This window comes from Raphanus sativus, chromosome 9 (genome assembly GCF_000801105.2).
Source record: "Raphanus sativus cultivar WK10039 chromosome 9, ASM80110v3, whole genome shotgun sequence".
Lineage (NCBI taxonomy): Eukaryota > Viridiplantae > Streptophyta > Magnoliopsida > Brassicales > Brassicaceae > Raphanus > Raphanus sativus.
Genome location: NC_079519.1, coordinates 6202179 through 6228663, shown reverse-complemented (window position 1 = coordinate 6228663; position 26485 = coordinate 6202179). Strand labels below are relative to the sequence as shown.

The 26485-nt window shown below is 33.0% G+C and overlaps 5 protein-coding genes and 1 long non-coding RNA gene across 6 annotated transcripts; 1 reads left to right on the top strand and 5 right to left on the bottom strand.

The window, feature by feature from the left end:
- Positions 1-1687: 1687 nt before the first annotated feature.
- On the bottom strand, positions 1688-2304 carry LOC108835950 (non-specific lipid-transfer protein 2-like). Its single transcript, XM_018609165.2, has one exon. It carries the CDS (start codon positions 2270-2272, stop codon positions 1976-1978), a length of 297 nt encoding a protein of 98 aa, XP_018464667.1. The 5' UTR covers positions 2273-2304; the 3' UTR covers positions 1688-1975.
- A 313-nt stretch (positions 2305-2617) lies between these two features.
- Positions 2618-3770, bottom strand: LOC130499715 (uncharacterized). The gene is made up of 4 exons (XR_008938604.1): positions 3676-3770; positions 3409-3481; positions 3246-3309; positions 2618-3157 (listed from the first exon to the last, which is right to left on the bottom strand). It is a non-coding gene; the product is annotated as an uncharacterized LOC130499715 (long non-coding RNA).
- Positions 3771-4837: 1067 nt separating this feature from the next.
- LOC108827531 (phosphoinositide phospholipase C 1) lies at positions 4838-7715 on the bottom strand. Its single transcript, XM_018600944.2, has 8 exons — positions 7158-7715; positions 6888-7084; positions 6660-6795; positions 6412-6591; positions 5998-6324; positions 5641-5796; positions 5452-5538; positions 4838-5337 (listed from the first exon to the last, which is right to left on the bottom strand). The coding sequence occupies exons 1-8, from the start codon at positions 7461-7463 to the stop codon at positions 5038-5040; spliced, it is 1689 nt and encodes a 562-aa protein (XP_018456446.1). The 5' UTR covers positions 7464-7715; the 3' UTR covers positions 4838-5037.
- An 8921-nt stretch (positions 7716-16636) lies between these two features.
- On the bottom strand, positions 16637-19469 carry LOC108824152 (phosphoinositide phospholipase C 5). Its single transcript, XM_018597522.2, has 7 exons — positions 18814-19469; positions 18523-18719; positions 18296-18431; positions 17981-18184; positions 17636-17889; positions 17190-17547; positions 16637-17113 (listed from the first exon to the last, which is right to left on the bottom strand). The coding sequence occupies exons 1-7, from the start codon at positions 19141-19143 to the stop codon at positions 16820-16822; spliced, it is 1773 nt and encodes a 590-aa protein (XP_018453024.2). The 5' UTR covers positions 19144-19469; the 3' UTR covers positions 16637-16819.
- Positions 19470-20020: 551 nt separating this feature from the next.
- LOC108824416 (phosphoinositide phospholipase C 4) lies at positions 20021-23229 on the bottom strand. The gene is made up of 9 exons (XM_056995353.1): positions 22716-23229; positions 22348-22541; positions 22106-22241; positions 21769-21999; positions 21446-21684; positions 21245-21362; positions 20715-20867; positions 20555-20641; positions 20021-20468 (listed from the first exon to the last, which is right to left on the bottom strand). The coding sequence occupies exons 1-9, from the start codon at positions 23037-23039 to the stop codon at positions 20175-20177; spliced, it is 1776 nt and encodes a 591-aa protein (XP_056851333.1). The 5' UTR covers positions 23040-23229; the 3' UTR covers positions 20021-20174.
- A 1051-nt stretch (positions 23230-24280) lies between these two features.
- On the top strand, positions 24281-25836 carry LOC108838357 (peptidyl-prolyl cis-trans isomerase CYP20-1). Its single transcript, XM_056995354.1, has 7 exons — positions 24281-24440; positions 24675-24753; positions 24863-24910; positions 25009-25032; positions 25124-25306; positions 25404-25479; positions 25570-25836. Exons 1-7 carry the CDS (start codon positions 24303-24305, stop codon positions 25706-25708), a joined length of 687 nt encoding a protein of 228 aa, XP_056851334.1. The 5' UTR covers positions 24281-24302; the 3' UTR covers positions 25709-25836.
- Positions 25837-26485: the final 649 nt, after the last annotated feature.

The following is a 26485-nucleotide window of genomic DNA, read 5'->3' as shown; positions in this document are numbered from 1 at the left end:
TTTAGGAAAAGTTATGGTGAAATACTAATTGTACTTTAGTTTTAATAGTTTAGATTACTCAACAAAACTATAAAACCTTAACTACATATCCAACATTCTTTACGCAATAAATTAAATAAGACGAACTTTCATCTCTTTCATTTCATATTTCCTCTTTAAAGCCGTGACATACATAAGGTGATAAAACTGCTAAAAATTAAGTAAACTAAACACTACAATAAAAACAAAACAAACAATTTTCTTACCACTTTTACCAAAAATAAAATAAAATAAAACAAACAAAAAGTATTTCATTGGTTTACTTAAATATACACAAACTTATTTTAATATTTATTTAATTTTAATTTTTGAAAGAAAATAAGTAATACTAATTTATTATTATGATAAATTTTATAGTTAATTATATATATAATAAATAAAATTATTTATTAAGGATTGTGTATGCTAACTACTGAAACCTATCTCAACGAAAATAATTGTTTAGCTGTTCACATCTTAATATGTATCTATTGTTTTCTGATTTAAAATTATTTATAAGAACTAAAGTAGTTGGTTTCAAAAATATGGCATGCTTTTTCACTAATAAAAATACTTTTATCTGTATCAAAGGAAGTGGCTCACATTGAAATTAACGTAACATGCACTTTCTGTATATACACACATGTGGTAGGTTTAATATTTTGTATTTACATCCACAATATAAATATAAGTTAGAAAGATAATTAATAATAGTATATATATAATAGATCATAATAGTATAGCTAAGCAAAAATCACTATCAGAATTTGTTAATATATATTTAATAATTAATCATCTAGAATATCTTAAAATATGTACATGTGTGGTATATATATAATAAGATAGATTTTTAAATAATAATATTATAAAAATTAATTGTTCTTCTTAAACTTTAATAAATAAGCAAAATTACCTAAAATCATGGAGAACATGATAAATAAGCAAAATCATTTTATAAATAATAGGAGTTAGTAATAAGCAAAATCACTTTATAAATAATAGTATAGATCAGCCATATATCTATATTATTAAAAGAGAAGTACTCTTTTAAAATACCCCAAAGTTTTTGAAGTTATTTACAATGGCATGCCATCGAGAATTAAATTGAATTTCCTATTTTAATCTTTGTCTTTTTCAGTTAAATTAATGTTGTTTTGTTTCTTTCCTACTTTAATGTTTGTCTTTTTCAGTTAAATTAATATGTTTTTTTATTTCCTATTTTAATGCTTATTTTTTCAGTTAGATTAATGTATTTTGTTTTTTCTTTCAACAATTAATGCTATTTTAAAGTTGTCTTTTTTGTCAATATAAAATTGTCTAAACTATTTGAAAATATAAAAAATAGTCAAAATAAACATATAAAGTAGATAAACAATAATCAAAACACCAAAAATATTTAAAATATATATTTATTCTCCATTTAAATATTGAAATTCAACAAGTTTTTTATTTTTTTTTAGTTTAAGTATTTTGGCTTGCATTACTCAAATTTATATGTTTTGAGAATTTTAAAGTATATATAAATTTTGAAAATTAAAAATAATCAAACGGGTTATCCGTATCTGAACCGAACCCGTAAAGACCCGAATCAAATTCGAAAATCTCAAATCTAAATAGATTTTTAACCGAATCAGTGGGTATCTAAATACACATCCCTAACGTAGTTAATTTTAAATAATCAAATTACAAATACATCATTTAGTATAAATAAATAAAAAAATAAAACAGAAAATTAATACCCGTGCGGTCGCACGGGTCAAGATCTAGTTTATTATTAAATCTGAGATTTATGTCTCAAAAAGTGAGATCTTTTGAAGACAAACACATGCAGAAAAATCATTAACCAAAGTAGGAAACCATGAAGAAAACCATTAAACATGATGGATATCAACTTTGACACAAAACGACAGCAAATCCATTATAGCAAGAAAAACACAAGATTGGAGATGAGGAGAGACTAGCAGTTGGGTTTAGGAAAATGACAATCAGTGGCAATCTTTTTAGCATTTGGTGAGTCAAGGAAAGATTTGAAATTAGGGTTCTTCATGTACTGGCATACACAGTGCTGTTGCTGGTTCAGCCTGGTGCAACAAGTATCCGGCGGCTTAGAGCCATTATGTATGGCCTCCTCGCATGGAATAAGCTGCATAGGGTCACATGGCTGTCCTGCAGCGACTCTGTTTTCTTGAGCAACAATGAGCAAGAGAAGGATTGCAAAAATGAGCAACACTGGTTTTGAGCAAGAAAACTTCATTGTCTCCTATAAGTTGGAGTTTTAAGAGAGAGAATAAGAAGAGTTCTGGTTTGGAGTTTAGAGTTGGCCTCTCTCGTTCTGTATATAGGAGATAGCTTGTGGAGTCACTTACTCGAACGAGGGTTCATGATTACACAGAGATCTCGAGATGTATAACTCAATCTCGGTCTAAGCTCAAATAGATTATTAAATTGTAAAGAATGCTCAGACAATGCATATAAAGAGTAAACATCATTTGGGAGAAAGTGATGAAACCATGTGAACCCAACGTATTCATCAGATTTCTGCTATAACCTCGTGAAGGTATAATAAACTTGTTGGACAACTAAATCAAATATAAAAGCACATTCAAAAGTATGCATAAATTCATTAGAGTAGAAAATTATCACTACTGAGAAAGTACAAACACGAGGTTCTAAGCTCTAGTTATATTCAAAAGTTAAAACTCAAAAGCCAACTTGCATCAAAAGTTATAAACACCCTGCTTGGTATTAGTAAATATAAGGTCATTCAGGAAATATGATATGAAGAGCAGAGTACCTCGAAAGGGCAATTCATTGTAGGCTAATTCATTGAATACTGAACTTAGGTGTGATGCATATCGTACTTTGTATCCCCCAATACATCCCTGTTTCTTCCCTTGGCTTAGAGGTCGGAACAATCTGATACGTAGGCAGCACGTCATCCACCAATCATATCAACGCAAGGCCGAAAAGAAGAAGAAAAGAACAAGAGAGGAGGTTGAGGTTAGTTTTGGTTTGGCCCATAAGTAAGTTGGTTCACTTTGGGTGAAGAATCTAGAATGAAGCGTCTGAGAATAAAGCTTGGAGAGGAGGAGGATCTGCTACACGTGCAGGAGACCGTTTCACATGACCTGTGTGTGATCTGTATGACCATTAACTTAACGAGTAGAATATCTTCAGGTGACATGTTTTCCTGAGTGAAATGAAGACAAATGAGAGATTAACAGTACCTAAATCACGGTTGGCTCCCATGACTCTAACTCCTGGACTAAGCACTTGATCAACAACAACACTCTGCATCGAACAAAAGTCAATCCCATGCATAAAGTTTGTAAAACAAAGTGTTCAAAAAAAGACACGACTACTGAGATAACCGAATTTGAGAGGAAGTACCTTGTCTAAAGTCTAAACCCACATCAACCAATGTAACCCTCAGAGTTTGGTGCCTTTTCCCTCAGCGTCACACCTACAAGGTTATCATTTTCAAAACAAAAGTTGAAACAACAACATCACAGCCTTAACTACAACAAAGAAAGTTAGTAGTTTGATTCATATATCTCCACACCAGCTTCTTTGTGTATCATATCATATCTCTAAAGATGAAATAAGCAAAGCAAATCTAACTGGAGATGGATATGCAAACATTGATATTTTTTTTACCTTCACGGAATTGTTCCCACTCGTGATTACGCAGATGGTGAGGACTGAGGAGCATCAACATACCCCTGCTATATATATATATGATCATACAAGTCTGGTTACATTACAAGACACTAGAAAAGAAAGTTTGAACATAGAAGGATATATAAGACATAAGAAAAGTCAGTACTACACACAGTCACACACCACAAATCTAACATCATTGTGCTTGGGGAAGAGAGTCTTCCTCAAATATTGTGGTGTCTCTAGATACTTCAAGATACGAACGAAAAAGGGGGCATCGGTTTCGTTGTTATCAGAACGATTCGTAACATGTGAAGAATCATCAAACTACAGTGATTTTTGAGCTTACTAAAATAACATTTATAACTTTTTTTTTTTTTGCATCTCCTGGATTTGTATCATTTGGCAAAATTCGTGTCAAGCAATTGTAACAGCTTCGCATTTGTGTTGAATGGGTCAGAGAGGACACTATGGGTAGCTCACGTCCCAAGAGAGAGTTGATCTCCATTCTCCACAACGGATTCTTGCAAGCAGTGGATCAGAGTTACTTTGATTCGGTTCTATCACTTTCACCGATATTTCATATTTTTGGCACCGTTCTTTTTCTATGCATATTTTGGGATTGGTTCGGTTTAGTTTCGGATTTGGACTCGGTTTGATTTAGATATCATAGATTTATATATTCCCAAAAATCGTTTTATTCGATTTAAGCATCTGGGCCTGCCATGCAGGGAATATCCGTAATTTATATGAAACTTTTTAATGTCAATTTCTATCCGTAAGACTTTAGTGAAACTTACCATAATAACAAAGTTGCTTTAGTATGAATTTGCCATAATGGCATCATGAAATTTGCCACTTGCCATAATGAAAGCAATTGGTATTATTGTATTAGTAGTTACCGCAATATCAACATCTGAACAAATACTCCCTCTGTTTCATAATAAGTGTCATTCTGAGCTCATTTTCTTGTTACATAAAGAATGTCACTTTACAATTCCAATGTAAATTATACTAATTTTCAGCTGAAAATTAATTGCAAACTGCATTGATTTTATAAATAATTTTATTTATCTAAAATACTATTGGTCAAAGATGTATAATTAATTACAACTTACGTATATTTCAACAACTTTCTTAATCTGTGTGACAACGACACTCTTTAAAAAATGAAGAGAGTATTATTTATCAACCGTTTGAGATTGAACAACACATTGTTGAAAACTAAAATCACATTATGGTAATGCTGATTTTAATAATTTATTTCCTATATTCTTTTACTAGCACGTGGCTTAAACTTGCCGACACTTTATTCAATTGATATACGTCATGATGATTGAACATCATACTGCGAAACGACTAACGAGGCTCCAAGACAAACCGCACGAGCAGTCTGGTGTGCTTGTAGACCTCTCCGGCACGATCATGGAGCCGGACGGCACGAATTCCTGGTCTGATCTCCGACAATGGAAGACAGGTCTGGCCGGCGAAATCGTTTTGAGTGTTACTATCATAGTCTTTCACTATGATGTACAGAAGCGCTAACTCGGGAACACGCAATGGGAACTCGAACTCTTTATCCCAAACCGGAAACCATTCGTCCGTATCTGTTTCTGTTCTGTGACTTGTTGTGTCTAGAGGTATTCCTACGATTCCGATCTGTAATGAAAACAAGACTAAGAAAGTCAGGTGACTTGCCAGACAAGAAACCTAATAGGTCTCTCAAAAAAAATTCTTTAGGTTAAATTCAGCTGTCATATGAGTGAGACTTGCCCTTGCGTAGAAATCTGGAGGAGAGTATCGATCAAAATGATCTTGAGAGAAATCCATATTCCATCCTTCTCCGTTGTAGATCTTCACCTAATTTAACACCACATTCATATACAGAAAGCTATAACCGTTTCTTGCGTCTCAAGAAACGGATGAAAAGGAGCTAATCATAATCAGAGACAATGAAGAAACCTTAAGAACTGTCTTGATCTGGAGATTTTTACTGGAAGGGTCAAAAGCTTCACCTCCAGGACCATTGGAGAGCAAAACATCAGGCTTTTTCACATAACCACATCCACCATTGGCTTTAAACATCCCTTGCATCATCCACAAGAACCTCCCATGACTCTGCATTTATACAAAAACCAAGTATAGTTGGTGTCAATTTAAAAAAAAAATCACTAGGAGGTTGTCAAACATTTTGTAGAGAATTAGCGCCTAGGTGCTGTCTATACCGATTTTTAGAACATTGGTATATTACTTACTAATCTTCCCTCTCTATTAAATCTATGTTTATAGTGAAGAGGGGAGACTGTCTAAATCATTTACTTGCATATTGAAGGCAACCATTTGAGCACCATGAATCCATCCAACGAGAGGATCATAGTTTGATGAGTCAATACGTGTAGTCTTGGGAAATATCCTCAGAATATTCCTCTGTGTGAACTTCACTAAATCCGGTCCACGGGTTTTAGCCAGAGTTTCTAGCCACTGCTCGCTCATGCTTAACCGTATGACTCGGTTAGGATCCCCATTCAAGCAGTTCTTCATTCCTCCTTTGCGGTTCCCAGCGTGAATCGAAATCAGGTCTCTGTATTCGATGGCTACAGTCTCCTCATCCTCATCTTGAATCAGTTCTTCTGCATCTTTCACTTTCTGTCACAACACAAAACCATCAGAATATACCCTTTAAGAAGAGTACTAATGATTACTTTAGTTTTTTTTTTTTTTTGTTATTCTTACTTTAGCTTTTACGGATTCATCTGTTGTTGAGCCTAGAGAGACTTGTGTCTGAAGATACTCTTTTGGTGGCTTTGTTGAGATCAAGATCTTGTTCTTCAGTGCTTCTGGTGAAGGAAAACACCCTGTATATTCATCGGTGGTACATCGAAACAATGTTCCTCCAAAAGTCTTGCTCACCATCTACAAAACATCACTCAAAAGCTCAGTGTGTTCTCTAAACAATATACCAAGATTTATCAGAATCTTACCTTAGCGACTTTCTTCTGAAGATCTGGAGGCAAATGATCTTCTAAAGTAAGCACAACAGGGTATTCCGACACAACAAACGCGTTCTCCTTTACCGCGTTAAGACATTTCTGGAGATCTTCAGTACTTGTTAACGTCCTGAAACCAAACAGCATAACTAATCAAGAAACTGTTTTATTGACTTCTTCTCTTAAAGGGTACTAAAACAATGAGTGATTCAAGATCCAAACCCGCCATGACGAACTTCAGCTTCGGTTCCTGAAGAGTTAGGCCATAGATCAAGCTCGATGACACGAACTCCACTTCTCAGAGCTTTCACAATAGGCTCGGTGCTGCTTCTGCTGTTGAGTTGATTCCCAGTCAAGTAAGAGTTATGTCCCGTGTACAAGAAGTAATGTGATAAAGGCTGATTCATATCTTGCCAAACCTGAAAACCATAAGCACACAAGTAAACCAAAACATCTCGCAAAAGTAAACAGATATTAGTCCTAAAACACTACCTCTCCTGAAAGGGGCAAAGGAGAGTTGAAATCGCTGAGGAGATAACGGTAGAACCCTTCAAGATGAATCCCACGAGGGTGGAAAACGCCGTGATGTTTGAGCCTGTGGAATATATCCTTCACGTAGTTCGTGTCTGCGTGTTTTTCTCCTTGAACTTCGATCACGAACCTGAGCATCTCATCTGCAGACATCCTGCCGTCTCCGGAGTAATCATCGAAGAGTTTCTTGATTTCTTGAGGTGGCTCGCTTGTTTTCACTTTGAAGCTTCTTACACAACAGAAACACACTTTGAATGATTCCTTCATTTTATTGTTTTGTTTTCTCTCTTGTGAAAGTTAAACAGGAAAGGAAACAGAGAGACAATGTTCCTTAAAAGGAAAGGAAAAGAAACAGAGAGACTTTATGTGTTCGTGAAACACAAAGAAACAGAGAGACTTTATGTGTTCGTGAAACACATGTGTTCCCCAAATACTGTAGATGATTTTTGTTCTCATGTACTGGTTAGGAACATCATTTATAGACTGATCTGAGAAAAAGAACTAATCATAGTCATCAAACTATACTATTAATTTAGACCCGAGAATATATTAAACTTTAGACCCAACAAACAATATTAAATTTAAGAAAAAAACTGAATGAGGGAGATAATGTGTCGGCTGTGTGAATTAAAGTTAGTATTTAAAGCCGAGTTATTCTTGGGTTCACCTCCTACTATGAACCTCTAGGTTCTCCAGCCAATAGGATTTAGTTATTTCAAATTTGACATCATTTAAAAAAAGAAATAAAATATTGTCAAATTATATTACGTTTTAAAAATAAAAATAAAGTAAAAATAAATAAAATAAAGTAAAAGTAAATAAAATAAAGTAAAAATAAATAAAATAATACTAAAATGCAAAAAATAAATATTTTTTCAAAAAATAAATTAATACCAACAAAAAACACTAATCTCTAAATGTTAAACCCTAAATCTTTTAGTAAACCTTTGGATAAATTATAAAACTTTGATTTAAAAAAAACTATTTATAACATAATCAACAAAAAACTATACCCTAAATCCTAATCCTAAACCCTAAACCCTTGGGTAAATCCTAAACCCTTGGGTAAATCCGAAATTTTTGGATAAATCTTAAAATTTAAGATTTATCCAAAAGTCTAAGATTTAATGTTTGTTGGGACTTGGGAGCGTTAAAAATATTTTTTGAAAATATTTTTTTTAGATTAAAAAGTTTTTTTTTGTGATTAGTATAATTTTTATTTAATTTTTATTTTAAAAGTATAATATAATTAGATAATATTTTGTTTCCTTTTTAAAAGATACTGAATCTTAAATAACACAATCCTATTGGTTGGTGAACCCAAGAATAAGTATTTAAAGCCATATATAGACGTTGACCAACAGTAAAAAAATGGTAAAGAGTGTAGGAGCCAATGGGTGAGAAACTAGTGGCCTGTTCTTCAGTCGTCACAATACAAAGATAAGATTTTGTTTATCATTTATAGCGAATCATTTATCATCATATAAATTTAACAGCTAATGTATTGTCATTTGTCAACACTACTGATATTTGTTTTGATAGGAAACAGATATTTATTGGCCATACTTTTGAACTTATTATCAGCACCGTTGAAGATGTGATTTTAGTTCACAGCTCACAAGGATTGATAAGTTTTTAAAACTCGTGTTTTCTACATGTGGTCGAGCATGTTTTCTTCGAATAATCAAAATGGTTTTTTTTTTTTTTTTTTTTTTTTTTTTTGATACAAACATATCACATGCTTCAAAAAAAAAAAATTAAATGCTATCAAACTTATGGATATAACTTACTCAGGAGACTGTCTAGGAATACACTCGATATTAAAGCAATCAATTAGTAGTATTACCATGTCTTAGTGAGAAAATTAATTAAGTTAGTACCATCTCTAACCAATATGGGATATATTCCTTTTTATTGCATTTATTTTGGTGTTATTCTCCATTACTGTATGTCCAAGAATCTGTTGATGTTTTGTTGTTGTTGTTATCTTGTTTGGTTCCAGGGATCTTGTTTCTAAATCATTCATATTTTATCTCCTAAAACTCAATTTGATGTGAAAATCGCATACATTCTTTGTCTAAACACATTTGACGGACCATTAGTTACGTAAATAGTTTGTAGGGTAAGTTAAGAATAGATGTAACCAACGTTGAGTTGGTCTAGTGGTAAAGGGGTTACGGCTGTGATTTCCGCCATCCGGATTCAACTCACGGTGGGAGGGATTATTTACAATCCTTGGGTTCCCGGCAAAGAGGTAAAACCACCTTTTTTAGACCAAAAAAAAAGAATAGATGTATCCGAATCTCCTATTTCCTAAAGAGTTACACGTTTACAATGAGCATGGCAACGTTCAATTATATATGTAATTTCATTACATTCACGTAGATTATTTTTTACTAAGTTGAGTTAACAAAGCTGAACATGGTTTCTCTCTTATGTATACAAACTCAGTTCAACTAGTTACGTTATAAATTTAGGACATGAGTGTGACCATTAAAGTATAAAGGGTAACCTGACGAATTTGTTTCTGATTGCCCGTCTATTATTAATTATCAAGGCATTTGAGATTGCTTAATAAAGGCCCATTAGTAAAAGCCCAAATCACTGGAAGGTGTCATTACATTGATCACTTCCGATGGTGAAGTCATGAACCAAGTATCTGTACATAAAACTAGGTGTTTTCCTGCAGTAAAAAAATTTTAAAATATTTTTTAATAAATAAATATAAATTATATTTAATTTTTATTATTATTATTAATTTTCTTTTTTATCAATATTTTAATATAAATTTGATTTAACTGAACATTAAAATTAAGATAAAAACAGTTTTTTTTCTTGAATTATATTTAAGAATGTGCATGTATATATTTAAAATTATAATCTTAAGTATATTTTTTATCTATTTATTTTAATTTAATATATTAAATAAATATATAAAATTGCATAATTGTCAAAAATTAAAATTAAAAAATATTTATAAAATCTGTAGATATATATAAGAAACTAATGATTTTACGATTTAATTTGATTTTATGATTTAATTTTTTAATTTTCTAAAAATATGTATATATTTTTGAAATATTTTTAAATGATATTTCGAAATTTGAAATGTCATAATTGAATATATTTATTTCAATGATGATTTATGAGTTTACTACCGTATTTTTAAAAAGTCCAAAAATATAAATCGACAATAAATGTAATATATGAGTTATTACCATATTTTAAAAACTTTACCAAAAATATAATTTAATATTAAATATAATTTTTCATATCATATTAATCTATAAGACATGTCATCAATTTTAGTAACCATGTCACAGTTATTAATTTAGGTGTTTTCCTACACTATGTGTAGTGATGATTTTTTTAAAAGTTGAAATTTATATTTTAAAATGTAATTTATTTATATTGTATATTTTATTGTTTTGACCAATAATTAATATAAATATCATTAATTAAGTATAAAATTAAGAGAAAATATATTTTTATTTTAAATTATATTTAAGAATATATATGTATATGTATAAAGTTAAAATCTTAGATAAAAAAAATATTTATTTCATTTGGTTAAATCTATTAAATCAACTTGTACAAAATTGCTAAAAATCATATAAAATTGTATAGTTATCAAAAATTAAAACTAAATAATATTTATATAATTTGTAGATATCTAAAAGAAACTAATGATATTACAATTTATTATTTTTAAATTCAGAAAATTTAGAAAATTTTAGATAATAAAAAATTTATAATTATAAAAGTAAAATTATATAATATTTCGAAATTCAAAATGTCATATTTGAATATATTTATTTTAGTGATGATTTATGAGTTATTACCATATTCAACAAAGTTTACCAAAAATATAAATCAATATTAAATATAATATATGAGTTATTGTCATACTCTAAAAAGATTTCCAAAAATATATATCAGCATTAAATGTAATTGTCCATGTCATATTTAACCATATGACATGTCATTAATCTTAATAGCCACTAGATTTTGACCCGCCCGACCGGGCGGGTATTTTTTTTTGTTTTTATTTTCTTTTAATAATAAATGATGTATTTGTAATACTTAAATATAAATTTAGATTGAAAAATAATCTTTTCAGTTATAATAAAAATTTAAACTAAAATTTCAATAAAATATTATGATATAAATTTTAAATTTCCTAATTAAAATAATATAGAGGGGAGTCATAAATTTTTTTAATTCAAAAATCTTAGCATCCCATAAAAACAAAAAAAATTAATACATAAAGTATATAAAAATATTTGGAACTATAATTTCTATTAAAATAAACTTGTTAAAGAAAAATAATCTTGCATTGTTTTTGTTTATTTTTAGAGCTTGATCTGTGACTGTATAAATATTTTCTTTCACTTTAGTTTTTTTGTGTACTAATTGTATACTATATATAGATTTGTAAATTAAAATGTATTACATAATTGTTAATATAACATTTTAAAACATAACAATTTTATTTATTAATTTAAAATAATTATATTTTGTGATTTAATCGTCTATTATATCACAGTGTATCATATAAACAAATCTTATATTTAGAACTAATTGAATTTATATTATGAAAGCATTATGCTAATAATATATAAATAAATTATTTTCTATTTTTTTATATATTATATAAATTGATTATGATGTTTGATTTTTTTATTTATTATTTGTTACTAATAAATATTAAAAATATTTAATATGTTAATACAAAATGTATTAGGAAATCTATTTTGGTTAAGATTTTATTAAGGAAATCTATTATTTAAATTAGGAAAAGATATTAAATGTTTAAATATATTATTTAAATTAGGAAAAAACAATCATACTTAAATATAGCTTCATTTAATATCTTAGTGGCATGGCAATGTAATTTTAATGGAAAACTAAGGATTAATCTAATTTTGTACTCCCCTTTTAATAGATTAGATTCACTAAAATGTATTCATCATCTACATGTAAATTTACATGTATGCTAAACTACTATAATTTCCAATTTACATAATTTAAATATGTATATATAAAATAAAAATGTAAATATCTAATACACAAAATTAAATTTTATTCAGTAATATAATAAATATATAGTAATTTAATTATGTATGATAAAATTATTGTAAAATTATATTTTATAATTTAGTCAGTAATATCTACTTCAAATTCTGATCAATTATTTTAATATCATGGTTAACTTAGTTTGAAATACAATAATGCATATAAGATTGTAATAAACGTGTATATGTATAAAATAGTAATAAGATAAAAGTTTCTCTCTTCCAAGTTCTCACCAACTTCTATCTAAAATAGGTTTGTTAATAATAGTTGAAAGTAATAGCTAGTAGCTTTTGCCGCCAGTTACCATCTTTTTATTTTATTTTTTTAATTATGAACAGTTTTGATCTATAATCCGTCCACTCTTCGCTTTAGCGTGTTGATGATTTTGAAGTGAAATGGTCAACCAAGTTCAGAGCTGATTATCATTCCTATCATTCTCTTACTTTGGAGAACCTAAATAAAGTTCTACTTCCGCCGAATTTAATCTTTCTTTTGAAAATCATTCTTATTCCGTACGATGTATTTTGATATTTCTTTCTCTTTTGTTAATCTCAGATATCTTTTTTTAGGGGTCTAGATCTTGATCTTTTAAAGTTTATGTCTCTTGCTTTAGGTAAAGTATCCTAGATGGAAAGGGAGATGAAGACATTGGTTCGACTTTGATCATTGTTAGAGAGATTCACCAGAGTTAACAAAAAAGTATAAATAGTAACGATAATTTCATAGTATCTATTACTTGGTTTAAAATATGTTTAGTTATAATGAATAAGTGGTTATTTTACATCGCATAAATCATTAGTTTTAAAAGAAAATATATAAAGTGAAACAGTTAAATTCATGAAACAAATATATAACTAAGAGACAAAATAACTTCACTATACTTACTCCAATTGAATGTAATTTAAAAAAAGAATTCGATGTGACTTATTGGTATAGTTAAACAAAAATAAACATTGAAAGAAAGTAAATACTTATTTTCAAAATTTTATTATAATTAGAAAAGTAATGTATATAATACCCGCACATGTGTTTATTTTCAAAAATAAACATGTGTATAATACCCGCACATGTGTTCTATTTGTGATGGTTTAGAAATGATTATATGTATAAACACGTAACTTTTGTGTTTTGATTCTGTGTATACCTGGCCATTGGTTTAAAAATGATTGTGTGTATACCTGACTGAGTCAAAATAAAATATAATCTATTCCGGTTTAAATTTTGGAAAAGAATGAATGACTAAAGCCTTGAAATGGTTTTGTAATTATCACAACAATTGAATGGTTTAAGTTCAACGTGTCGGTTTAGTAACATCGACGTCGGTTCAATTTAAATACAAAACACAGTGTTTTAACACCAATGGCATTCCTTTGTAATATTTGTGCAACTTTAAGGGGTAAATACAATTTGTACTTCAGTTTTAATAGTTTAGATGTTACAATTTTTTTTGTGAAAACGATTGTAGAGAAGACATGTGGCCAATCACTTCTCAAATATAGACTAGGAGATATTCACAAACTGTGTTGTTGTCTTGGTTGCCTGAGAAGCTCAATCAACGCCTCAGCCTTTAGCTTAGCTCGACTCTTAGTTCTCTGCGATAGAGCCACCACCGGAGGAATCGCTCTGCATCTCCCGATCGCGGTTTTGTTGTCTTCGATCTGCGATAACCGGAGGATGCGGCGTTCTCTTTAACCGTCGGTATTCCCGATTTTAACGCCTTTAGAGCATCTCCAACAGCCCTTCATCCCTTCATTTTTTAAAGGTTTTTGTACTCCAACAGCCCTTTATCTCTTCAAATTTTAAAGGGGTGAACAGTACACCTCCAAATATGAAGGGGCACTGTACATGCCTTTAAAACAATGTTTACTTTTCACTTTAGTCCTTCTATTTATATATGTTTAATGATTGTGTACTTATTGTTTCTTATTTGGCATTCTACTATTATAATTATATTGAAACTTAAATATTATGATTTTGGTCTTATAAAATTATTTTAAAATAATAATAATATATTAATAAATATTATATACCAATATATACTAATATTCAATAAAAACAAAATATAAACATATTATTTCACACATTATATTTTGGAAAATTTTACACAAATACAAAATTATATTACAATCATAATATTTTACATCAAATAAAAGTTACATAAACTGAAATATTACACATTAAAATATATCTTACAATACTAATATTCAGATAAATCCATAAGCTGAAAAATTACACATTGAATATATATTACTAATATTAAGGTAAATTTGGTCTTGAACCTCCAAAATCACCAAAGTATTCTCGATATGAATTTTGAGCATTCTCTTCGGTTTGTAGTTGCTGAGTTCTTTTTTGTATGATTCTTGCTTGTTCAGCTCGGATAAACTCGCGAGTGTTAATATCATCAATGGAGTTTAGATTTTTTCAATAGGATTTTATTTTCAGCCTCCATTTCTTCCAGAGCTACTTTTTTTGCTTGATTTTGCATATGTAACTGAACCATCTCATAAGTTTTTTTCTCTAGATGATGCACTTTATTTCAAGAAATCTAGGATTTGTTCATTTGCTGAAACCACATTATCCATAGATGAAATATTACCTTCAGAAAGTTTTCTTTTAAGTTTTGCTTTCTTCGATCCAATAGGACGTTGTGACGAATTTGAACCACCAACGCCACTGGTTAAATTGATTGAGAATAAAGAAAGAGGTATTGCATGATATAATGACTTCATGTATTATAATGCATAACATGATAATTGAAGATGAACGAGATATCAATGCACCGATTCGAGATGCAAGACCGGCTCCGCCAATAAATGTTGAGATGGCCATAAACGAAGATATGCGTTTTCAACAATTTTTAGCACGTAATCTTCGAATAAAAAATAAGGATGCTCATTTAGCACTTAAAAATGCTTTGATTGAGCATATTTGGAAGCATTACGGAAATAATCGTATTGATTAGTTTTGTACTTTTAATATATATATATATATTGTAATTTGAATTGTTTATGTTTATTATTATATGTAATTTTATGTTTTTATGTTTTTTTGTCTTTTATTATAAGTAATTTGATGTTATAATTAAATATTTTTACTAATTATGTCAATAATAAATATTACTGTGTTTACTGTTAATTTATAAAATTTTAATGACTATAATAAACTATTACTGAAATTGAGGACTAAAATGTAAAATATAAACTTTCAAGAAAAAAAATTTGAAGATCACCATTGAAAAATCACCCCTTCAACCTTTTTTTGAAGGTGGACCCTACAAAAAATGAAGAGGCTTGTTGGAGATGCTCTTATTAGATCATCATATACATTGTATGCTGGTTAAATGTGGTTTATACCGGTTAAGAGCTCTGTATATATAGATGAAATGTTAGTTACATTGTAACGGAATCATAATGAATAAAGATATTTTCCATCTTCGTCTCTCTCGTTTGAGCTCGATCTCTCTGTATCTAATAGCCCTGACGAGCGGTTTAATCGCGCCGGAAGAAGCGATCAGCTCCTTGTTCTCGTCGCAAAGGAAGAGTCGTCGGCTCGGGAAGGAAGTTGTTGGAAACTCGCCGGATCTGTCGCTGTTACAGTCGCTGAAAGCAGAGAAGGAATCGTCGGTAACCTTAAATCGCTGAATTTGCGGTCCATATAAGTTAAATCGGCGCGATCAAAACGGTTTTTGTGAGTTTGCAGTGTGAGAATGTAATTGCAGAGAGAAGAACGAGAGCGAGAACTTAGATATTCTAATTCGATTAGTTAAATTAAATCCCACCAATAAGACCATTGTAATTAGCATAATTTCTAGAAGTCAAATTATTTCAGGTACATCCGTTGACAAAGAATACTTAGTCAAACGAACAGTTTTTTTATTCTACCAAATTTGACGTTTTCACGATTTAATATTTGATTGATGCAAAGTTAGTTAGCATAACAGGTTTTTAATTCTTGAAAAATGAATATCATCAAGTATTCATTGTGTTAAAAAAAAAACAAGTATTTATTGACTTTTAGTAAATTCTCTTGGATTAGTGAAGTTACACACGTTATGTGAACAAAGAAAAAAACCTCTGAATACTTGTTTTCACATTTTCATTTCTACACTTACAATCAAACATTTTGACAAAATACTTGTAATCAAACTAACATGGAAACGCAGAGAAACAATGTTCAAGTTGGGTGAAAAGGACAAGGAGCCTATTTTTCAAAGAAAAATAGTTTAGTTTAATATGTATATGAACTTCGTTTTGGAAAGATGAAGAGTTTACGCACCCTATTATTTTTCTAAACTGATACATAAATCTTTAAGAAACATAAAAAAATGGAAAACTCAGCATCGCCAATTACGAGCAAACATATATAAATAAGCACATTCATATATCTAAAAGCTTACTATTGTTTCAGAAAAAAATATATATCCAACCACACAGTTACTTGATTCGTCATATCTTTATATGTACGGTTAATATCTTGTTTTCTGCTGTAAAAAACTTCTGTGCTACAAAACACTTTTGAAGGAAAGAAACTCTTGATTTTCTTTTTTAAACAAACTGAAACCGCATGAGAAGTGTAACCGCAACAAGTCTCTCGCCTTTGCGATCATACAAAGGAACAGAACGTATACCCTGTCTCAGCTCCGCCACAGGCAAACACGTCTGCCCCGAGAAATCATCCTTCTCCGGCATGTTGTAGTCGTGTACTTCAACTCTCAGCAGCGCCAGCTCCGGCACCGTGAGCTGAAACACAAACTCCTCGTCCCAAAATGGCTCCCAAGTGTTTTCTTCTTTCTTTGTTTTCTTCATTACTCTATCACCTCTTACTCCTGTTATCCCCACCTGGTCATCAGAGAGTAGAGAATCAACAATGTATATAAGAATCTAAGTGGTTCTTGTTGTAATATGAGTTGCTTACCCTTGTGTAGAAGTTTGGAGAAGACCAAGTGTTGAAACAAGCTCTCTGAAAACCAGAGTCCCATCCTTTTCCCATGTATACTTTCACTCTAAGAGTTGTCTTTACGGGTAACTTCGCTTTAGGGTCAAACAATTCTCTGTCCGGACCTTTGTTCATCATAAAGTCTGGTTTCTTCACGTATCCGCATCCACCATTCCCCCTGAACATACCATGCATCATCCATAGAGCTCTTCCATAGCCCTGCATGTTGAAGGCGACCATTTGAGCTCCGTACATCCAACCGCTTAATGGCTTGTAGTTAGAGGAGGTTACTCGAGTGGCCTTTGGATATATCCTCAACAGATTCTTCTGTGTGAATCTAAGATTATGATTCTAAGTAAGTGAGCGTGTAGATCAATAATAAAACAAAACAAAAGCAATGGCTCAAAAGGGTTGCGAATACTTACTCCATGACTTGGGTTCCATACATTTCAGTGGCTTTCTTGAACTTTTGCTCTCTCAAACTCAGACGTCTAATGCCACCATTATCGAACGTAAGTGCTTCCTTCAATCCATTTCTAGCATTTCCAGAAGGAATCAATATCAGACGACTGTATGTGAGGAGATCTAAGTTTTTGGATTCTTTATCAGATCCATCCTCTTCATTTTTGGCTTCACTTGTTTCTTCTTTTTCGTTTTTGGCCTCACTAGTCTCTTCAGCCTACACATGCCATTGCATGCAAGCAAACAGAGAAACTAAGATAACACTGAGAAACTTAAAAAAACTCAGAAATATTGACTACAAAAAGTACCTTCTCATCGTCTGCTGAAACATCTTCTGATGATGATGCCTTTCCTGATACGTCTGACTCTGAACCCTTTTCCTTTTTCAACTTCTCTTTGGGAATCTTTGTAGATATCACAACTTTGTACTTGAGATCTTCTGGTGAAGGGAACTCTTTTAAATCGCCAGACTCGGAGAAATACACCATATCCATGAATATCTCTTTCATCATCTGCATCATCAACCAATAGAGAGAAAAAAAGAAGTTCAAATATTTTCAAGAACTTTCTTTAACTAAATTAAAACAGCATGACATGATTCTTCAGGGAGATCAAGAAAGTACCTCAGCTGCTTTGGCTTGAAGATCTGAGGTCAAATGATCTTCCAAAGTTATGATCACAGGGTATGCAGATGCAGAAAAAGCATAGTCTTTAATAGATCTCAAGCATTTGATCAGTTCCACTGGAGGTGTCCATGCCCTATTTATATATATCATCACTCTCTTTCTTTTTATCTTTTCCGACAAACTTTCAACCTTAGAATATACATATCATAAACACAACAACATACCAGCCATGTCGTACAAGTATGCCGTCCTTAGTAGAGTTTGGCCACAGGTCAAGCTCCAGAGCACGAACACCTCTCTTCAACGCCTTAATGAGAGGTACATCGCTGCATTCGCTGTTGATCTGATTCCCAGTCAGATACGAGTTATGGCTCGTGTAAATGAAGTAATGAGACAAGGGAGAGGCCATGTCTTGATGCACCTGAAACAATCAGAATCTCAAAGATTAAAAAAAAAACTTTCCGTGTAGCAAAAACAAAGACATTAGAGGATAGAGACAGAGAGAGAGAGACTACCTCACTAACAACTGGATGATTCAGATCATCTGAGAACAAGAAACTGAAGAAATCATCTAGGTTCAACGAGTGCCTCAGGAACTTAGTGATATGATGTCTTTCACTTGTGATTCTTTCTATGATCTTCTCTGCATCTGAAACCAACAACTCGGTCTCTCCCTGCACCTCAACCAAGAACCGACACAGCTGCTCTGCCCACATGTGGTTCCCTCCCTCTGTATACTTTACAAACGTAGTCACCACATCTGGAGGTGGAGCTCCTCTGTTCATTCTACACTTGTCACTGAAACACAAACCCATTTTGTACCTCCCAAGCTCTCTCTTCATCATCTCAGGTCTTTTTGTATCCTCAAGTCCAGGAAAAAAAAAACAATAAGATGCACAAGTTTTCCTCTCAGCAGCAACTATTTATAGTTGGTTAACTAACAACTCCTGCATTTATGGCATGATCTTCATACTCAACCAAATCAACTACTATAAGTCTTTCTTTTTTCTTCCATGCTTTATTATTATTATAATGGTTATGCTTCTTTATGCTCAGTGCTCTTCCTTTTCCATATATTCCCAGCCAAGAGACTCATGTTGAAAAACCTCACTTTCAAAAAGAACCATCTTAAACAAATAGTATGGTATCTAATTCCCAGGAGCATATGATGTTGTGTGTGCATGGAAGCTTCATGGACTCAACGATTGGGTTTCTCTTACTTTTGTTTTAACTTCTTTCTTTCCTTCCACATTTCACGGTACCTAAAACCTCTCAAGTCATTGTTTAAAATGCCTGTGAAGTCTTTGAAGAATCTCCAATAAGTTACTGTCCAAAGATAAAACAGAATGAAAGAATCTGTCTTTCTTCACTAATAAAGCATATGTAAATGGTGTGGTCTCTATCTGCGGATTAAGAATAAATGCCTTGGAGGTAGTTAATTGAAATGTAAAGTTACACTACAAAAGAATATTTGATTAATTAGTACAAAAAGATTCATTTATAACAACAAATGATTCCACAATATATACTCTACTTTAAATTTTCACGTGTTTAGTGCAGACAAAGGCTTAAAACAGTTATAAATAATGTAGACAAAGATATGAAGCTTCATGATCTATACAAGTCCACATGTGTAGAAACAACTATTTTAAGCTATCCGATACCAAATAATCCAGAAAAGAGAATAAAGAGAGATTATGTTTTCATGCTAAGATGCTTAGATGAGAGATGCTGTGATTATAACTTCACAAGAAATGAAAAAGATCTATATATTATACAGGTAAACATTCGATTTTTTTTTACTCCTCTAGACACTCAATAAAACATAACATAAGATACAACTCTAGATGGATACATGAACCAAAACTGTCGGTCTTCAGACAAACTCAAAGCGCATAAGAAGCCGCGTGGAGCTGTACTTCACTCCCTTTCGGTTGTAGAGTGGAACAGCGCGTATGCCTTTCCTTAACTCAGACACTGGCAGACAAGTTTGACCTCCAAAATCGTCTTTTTCATTGTTGTCGTACTCATGCACTTCAACACGGAGCAGAGCAAGTTCAGGAACTGTTAACTGGAACGTGAACTCCTCGTTCCAAATGGGTGTCCATGTGTTATACTTCACTTCTGTTTTCTCCATCGCCTTATCAGCAGGTGCTCCAGCAATACCAACCTGTATTGATCAAAATTTCAAAATCCAGTCCAAGATTGAGGGAAAACAAAAAAAAAAGGAAAGATTCAAGACTGGAGTTGACATACTCTAACGTAGAAATCTGGAGGAGAAAAGCGATCAAAGTGAGTCTTTTTGAAGTCAAGGTGCCATCCATCTCCCATAAGGACTTTCACCTGCCATTGTTAGATGTTAAGGCAAGATTGTTTGGAGGCATATGTGATAGAATCAACGGTATAAGTAACCAACCTTTAAAGTTTTCTTTGGAGAGGAGTTCCCATTTGGATCAAAAACTTGTCCATTAGGACATACATTCATTAGAAAATCTGGTTTCTTGACATAACCACAACCTCCATTAGCTCTAAACATTCCTTGCATCAGCCACAATGCTCTTCCATACCCCTGCATTTATGTTTTCATTTTAGCTTCATAACAGTAAAAAGAAACAAAATGAATACAAGCAGGGCCGGGTCTGAATAGAAACAAATGAAGCATATATATATATATATATATATATTTTTTTTTTTTTTGATAACCGAGTGTCCTGGTTCCACCGAAGTGATCCCGACTCGAAGCGATCAAGAACCTAGCTTGTGCTGGTCACCATGTGGATCACCGGTCTTGGGCATTGGAGTTGCCACATGTAAATTCCCCAGTAGCCGGGATTCGAATGGAACTCATATATATCTATGAGGCCAATAATAGCTAGAAATATCATGTAGTTCTACTGGTAACATTGCCTGACTCTGAATACAAGAGAATGAATATTTGAGACAAACCTGCATGTTGAATGCAATCATTTGAGCTCCACTCATCCAACCAATCTGAGGTTTATAGTTTGAAGAGTTAAACCTTGTGCCTTTCGGATATATCCTCAGAAAGTTCTTCTGTGTGAATCTGCTCATATTGTGAAGTTTCTATTACATTAGCTTGAAATACTTGTAGCAATATATAACGCTTGTTTAGCATGTGACTAATACCTTATAACATCTGCACCATGTGATGCTACAGCTTTCTCAAGTTGTTGCTCGCTTAGGCTAAGTCTTCTTATTTTGTCTGGATCAACCTTTAAAGCCATCTTTAAACCGCCCTTTGGCTTCCCAGCATGGATGGCAATAAGGCGTTTGTATTCGGGTGCTTGTAACGAGCAAGACGTATCAAAATCACGAGAACCCCTCTCTTCATCATCTTGATTGATACAGTTTATATTACTTGAAACCTGACATCAATTAGAAAAAGTGGTGTGAAATGGAGCATGCAAAGTTGAATATCTGCTAAACTTTTTAAGAGAAAGTATAGAAACCTTGTCGAGTTCAGATTGAGTAGAAATAAGTTCTTCTGGCTCCTTGCCCCAAACATCCTCATCTGAGTCCTTCCCTTTCTCTCCATCCTTGGCATCATTAGCTTCTAAGTACTCCTTTGGAGGTTTTGTTGATATTAGTATCTTTCCCTTCAACTCTTCTGGTGAAGGAAACTCTTTGCAACTTTCAGAATCATGGTAATACAACATCTCTCCAAATGTCTGAGTTATCATCTGCAAAAAATAAGTTTTGGTATCACAACATATCCACCACCCTACACACTGATGAAACCATGATAGGACTAAAGACTGTTTATATAGAATGAGAAGAATGAAGAACCTTGGCAACTTTAGATTGAAGTTTAGGAGTGAGATGGTCTTCAAGAGTGATGATAACAGGGTACTTTGAAGTAGTAAAGGCATTCGCTTTAATGGATTCCAAACATTTCCCTAGTTTCACATGCTTGGTCAAGGTCCTGCCATTTTGATCCCAAAGTGGTGAGAATACTAACAGTAACAACAGTACAATATCCAGATTGAGTAAGAGCAAGAATCAGATTTGAATATAATAAATATATATACCCTCCATGCTTAACGCAGACATCATCTTTACCACGTGGCCAGAGATCCAACTCAACCACCCTCACGCCTTTTCTCAATGCGTCTGCAATTGGAAGGCCACTGCATTTGCTACTGAGCTGGTTTCCGGTTAAGTATGAGTTGTGGCCTGTGAATATAAAGTAATGCGACAGAGGTGCATCCATCTTCTGATGGACCTGACAAAAAAAATGATCCAACAATTGGTTAAACCAGAAAGCTAAAAAAGAGATCTCCCCAGTAAACAACTCTTGAAATAGAAAGTTTCTAAATTTAGAAACTTTCAATCCAACAGATTCCGGGAAGAGAAAAAACAGAGTTGACTCGAGAGAGAGAGAGAGAAAGAATGTAACCTTGTCGCCGATGGGAGGATTGAGTTCAGTGGAGAAGAGAAGATAGTTGAAATCTTCGAGGGTGAGGTTTCGTCTGGTGAACTTTGCAATGTGGTGTTTCCGGCGAAGCACCTCGTCAACGAGCCTCTCCGCATCTTCGAGACTCCTCCTCGATCCCAAATCTTCTCTTCTTTCATCCGCCATGAGTTTCTGTAGCTGCTCGGGAGACATGTGAGCTTCACCCTCCGCGTATCTGTGGAAGACGTCTCTGACGTCATCAACCGGACCAGGCTCCGTCACCCTGAACCTCCTTTTGAAGACGAGACACATTCTGTAACTACCCATCTCCTTTTTCTCTTGTCTTGTGTTATGTATGTATGTGTGTATCGTCTTGTTTAGATCCAAGAAGGTAGAAAAGTGAATGAATGAATGAACGATGATACCTTTCTTTCTTTTTTCTGCTTCTATTTAAATACGCAGATCATTTCCTCGTCAAACCTCGACACGCTCACATCTGAACCCACTTGTTTACTGAAAACTCGTTTTGTTTTGTAATAATTTAATTATAATTTCCCATGTTTATTTCCCCCCATAAACACAACGAATAAAGAAGGAAAAACAAAGAAAATATTATTTGTTTTGTTTTAGATTTTCTCTGAAGTGTGAACGCGTATTAGAAAAAGAAAAAGAAAAAGAACAGATTAGAATTTGCAGATATGTTGAAACAGCAAGGTAGTAACCAAAAATAAAAGCATTGGCTATATTAGTAATAGTGGGGGAGAGACAGATCTTAAGTGTTTTTTTTCCCTGTTTTGTTTTCCATATCCACTTTTGAGCACCAACAAAAGGTAGAAGGTATTAATCTTAACCAAGTGTAAACTTAAAGGATTGATTGATTTGGGATAAAGTCTAAATCTGTTTGTCCTAGATTCAATTTTTTGATAGGAACAAGTTGTTGAAACTTGCGTATATGAAAATGAGACAAAGTTTTAAACTTCATTAGAAAACATAGGTTTAGACTAATCGTCAGTATTTTTTAGTTTAAAGAATTGGCTGGCTTCGATCGAAACACCTCTAATTATAAAAATCATATTGTACAGCGAAAAGTTCTAGACTCTATGATCTCGTTACAAATAAAAAATGTATAAGAAGATTGCGCCAGAGAAAGTTAACGTTTAAACAGGTATAGATCAAATATTGAATGTGAATGGAAACGTGGTAAGTAAAATGATACTGATTCGAATGTTAAATATAAAACCAGAATAATCGTAGCTGGACAGGAGTAATAATGTGGCTTGCATTATGGGTTTTGTTTTGACTTAGATAAGAAAAAGACTTTGTGTGTTTGAAAAGATTTATCATCCGTCCGGGCCATGTCTTTCCATTCCGGATTGCCAACTAAAAAATTCGTACAGCCATTATGAAATCGGATGTGTCTACTGTCAAGTACAATTTTATAGCGACAAGTCAGGTAGTAAGTAACAGTTTAATGGGCCGTAACCAATAATTTAAAAGCCCAATTTTGTCACCTGAGGTCCAATTTTGCTATCAAAGTACCAGGTGGCGTGATATGATTGGATATCGACGTGTTTTAGTTTTTTTTTAGTTATGCGCAGGTGGATACACAGAGAGAGAGAGGAGATCCAGGAGAGAAACAAACCGTTTGCTGAACAGTGCGAGATGGCGAGCTCAGTGACGCTGCTTCTGTGTAGTCTTCTTCTTCTCGGAACCCTAAGCGCGATTCAGGTATACTTAAATCGTGATTTATATTTTTGTGTGTGAGATTTGATTCGCAAAGAGTTCAGTTATACGATTTTCAAATAGTTGGTTTAACCGGCGACGTAAGAGAATCATAAATAGGATCAGATTCAGCATCATTCGATTTGTATCTTTGCAGAGAGCTAGTTTACTTAAGTGCTCCTAAGGTATTGGAATGAGATGTAAATTGGGTATAAAGGGTGTTTGTAATTGATGTTGCAGGCCAAGAAGTCAAAGGAGAACTTAAAGGAGATCACACACAAGGTTTTTTTCGATGTTGAGATTGATGGGAAAGAAGCTGGTAATGAATGACCTTAGCTCCTCCGTTTTTATTCTTATAATCCATTACCATAAGTACTTGTGCCCCTTTGTTAAAAGACTAATGCTTTTTTCTTTTCTTTTTGTCAAAGGCCGTATTGTCATGGGTTTATATGGAAAGACAGTCCCTAAAACTGCAGGTACCCTTTACCCTATAGCTATGTTTCTTCTACCATTGATTCTTGTTTGCAAGCTTAGAGTAAGGGACTTATTTCCTGAAATTTTTGGTTTCTTGCAGAGAATTTTCGAGCTTTGTGCACAGGTATGATAACAAGATATTTCCAAGTCTCAGCTCATGTCAATCTAATATACTAATTACGTTATTATTAACTGTAGTCTCTTTTATTTCACAGGGGAAAAGGGAATAGGTAAGAAAGGGAAGGCTCTACATTACAAGGGGAGCTCGTTCCATAGGATCATACCAAGCTTTATGCTCCAGGGAGGCGATTTCACCCATGGAAATGGTATGGGAGGAGAGTCTATCTATGGTGAGACGTTTCCTGATGAGAACTTCAAACTCAAGCATACTGGTCCAGGTGAGGATTTCCTCAGTATTCTGTGTCTACAACGTTAACGGCTCTTTGCCTAAGCGTGGTTTTAACTTTATCCAATTGTTTGTTTGTTTTTTCACAGGGCTTCTATCTATGGCAAACGCTGGCCAAGACACCAACGGATCTCAGTTTTTCATCACAACAGTAACAACAAGCTGGTGAGCACAACACCATTGGTATTTCAAACACGTTAATCATTAGTTGTTTTTTTTCCTTCTTTTGATTGCAAAGTATGGGACTTGATACAGGTTGGACGGGAGACACGTAGTGTTCGGGAAGGTCGTGTCGGGAATGGACGTGGTGTACAAAGTCGAAGCTGAGGGTAATCAGAGTGGAACTCCTAAGAGTAAAGTTGTGATTGTCGACAGTGGTGAGCTTCCTCTGTAACTCAACTTTCATGTAGTTTTTCTCCATCTCATTAGCCATTGATGCGAGTTAAATCTAGTGCGTGAAGACTTTTGTGTTTAAACGACTATCTTAGCCACTTGATTAAAGATACTACCATTCTGCTTTTATTTCAGTTGTCTGCTGCTTATAACTCAAATCTGAATTAAAAATTAGAGATTTATTTCTGTCAGAACGCAGGACTTGTGTTCGAACCTATTACATACTCTCTGCGTTAGCCAAAGCGTTTGATAACCTCTTAGATAACGTGGTAGTAGAGAAAGATAACTAGGCCAAGTTTTGCTCAACAATTACATAAAGCATAGAGCTGGCAATAAGATACAGCCAGAAATACATGATTTAAAGATCTATGGGTAAAACCAGAGATTAGTTTCAGTTATAACTTACTCAGAGCCATTCTGTGTGTCTAAGAAACTGAGCTCTCTATTACATCCCTTAAGCAGCTTTTGTCACCTGATCATCATATAATTTTTGGTTTTGTGCTCACAAGTGATCGGGATTGATATCATTTGGCGTGTATTGGTTCTAGAGATTGAATCCGGTTCGGTCTAAATGTGAAGAAGGTGTTGACAAAACTTACCGATTGTTTCACTTTAGGCTTCCAAAACCCATGAGAACCACATCCTGTAATCACATGTAGTGTCTGAATTGCTGGATCAATGAGATAGACAAGGCGAAGCGGTAAATAACCTCTTAAAGAAAGACTTGTAATCGAGTTTGGTGAATACACTTACAAGGGAGTTATGATCCTAGTAAGAT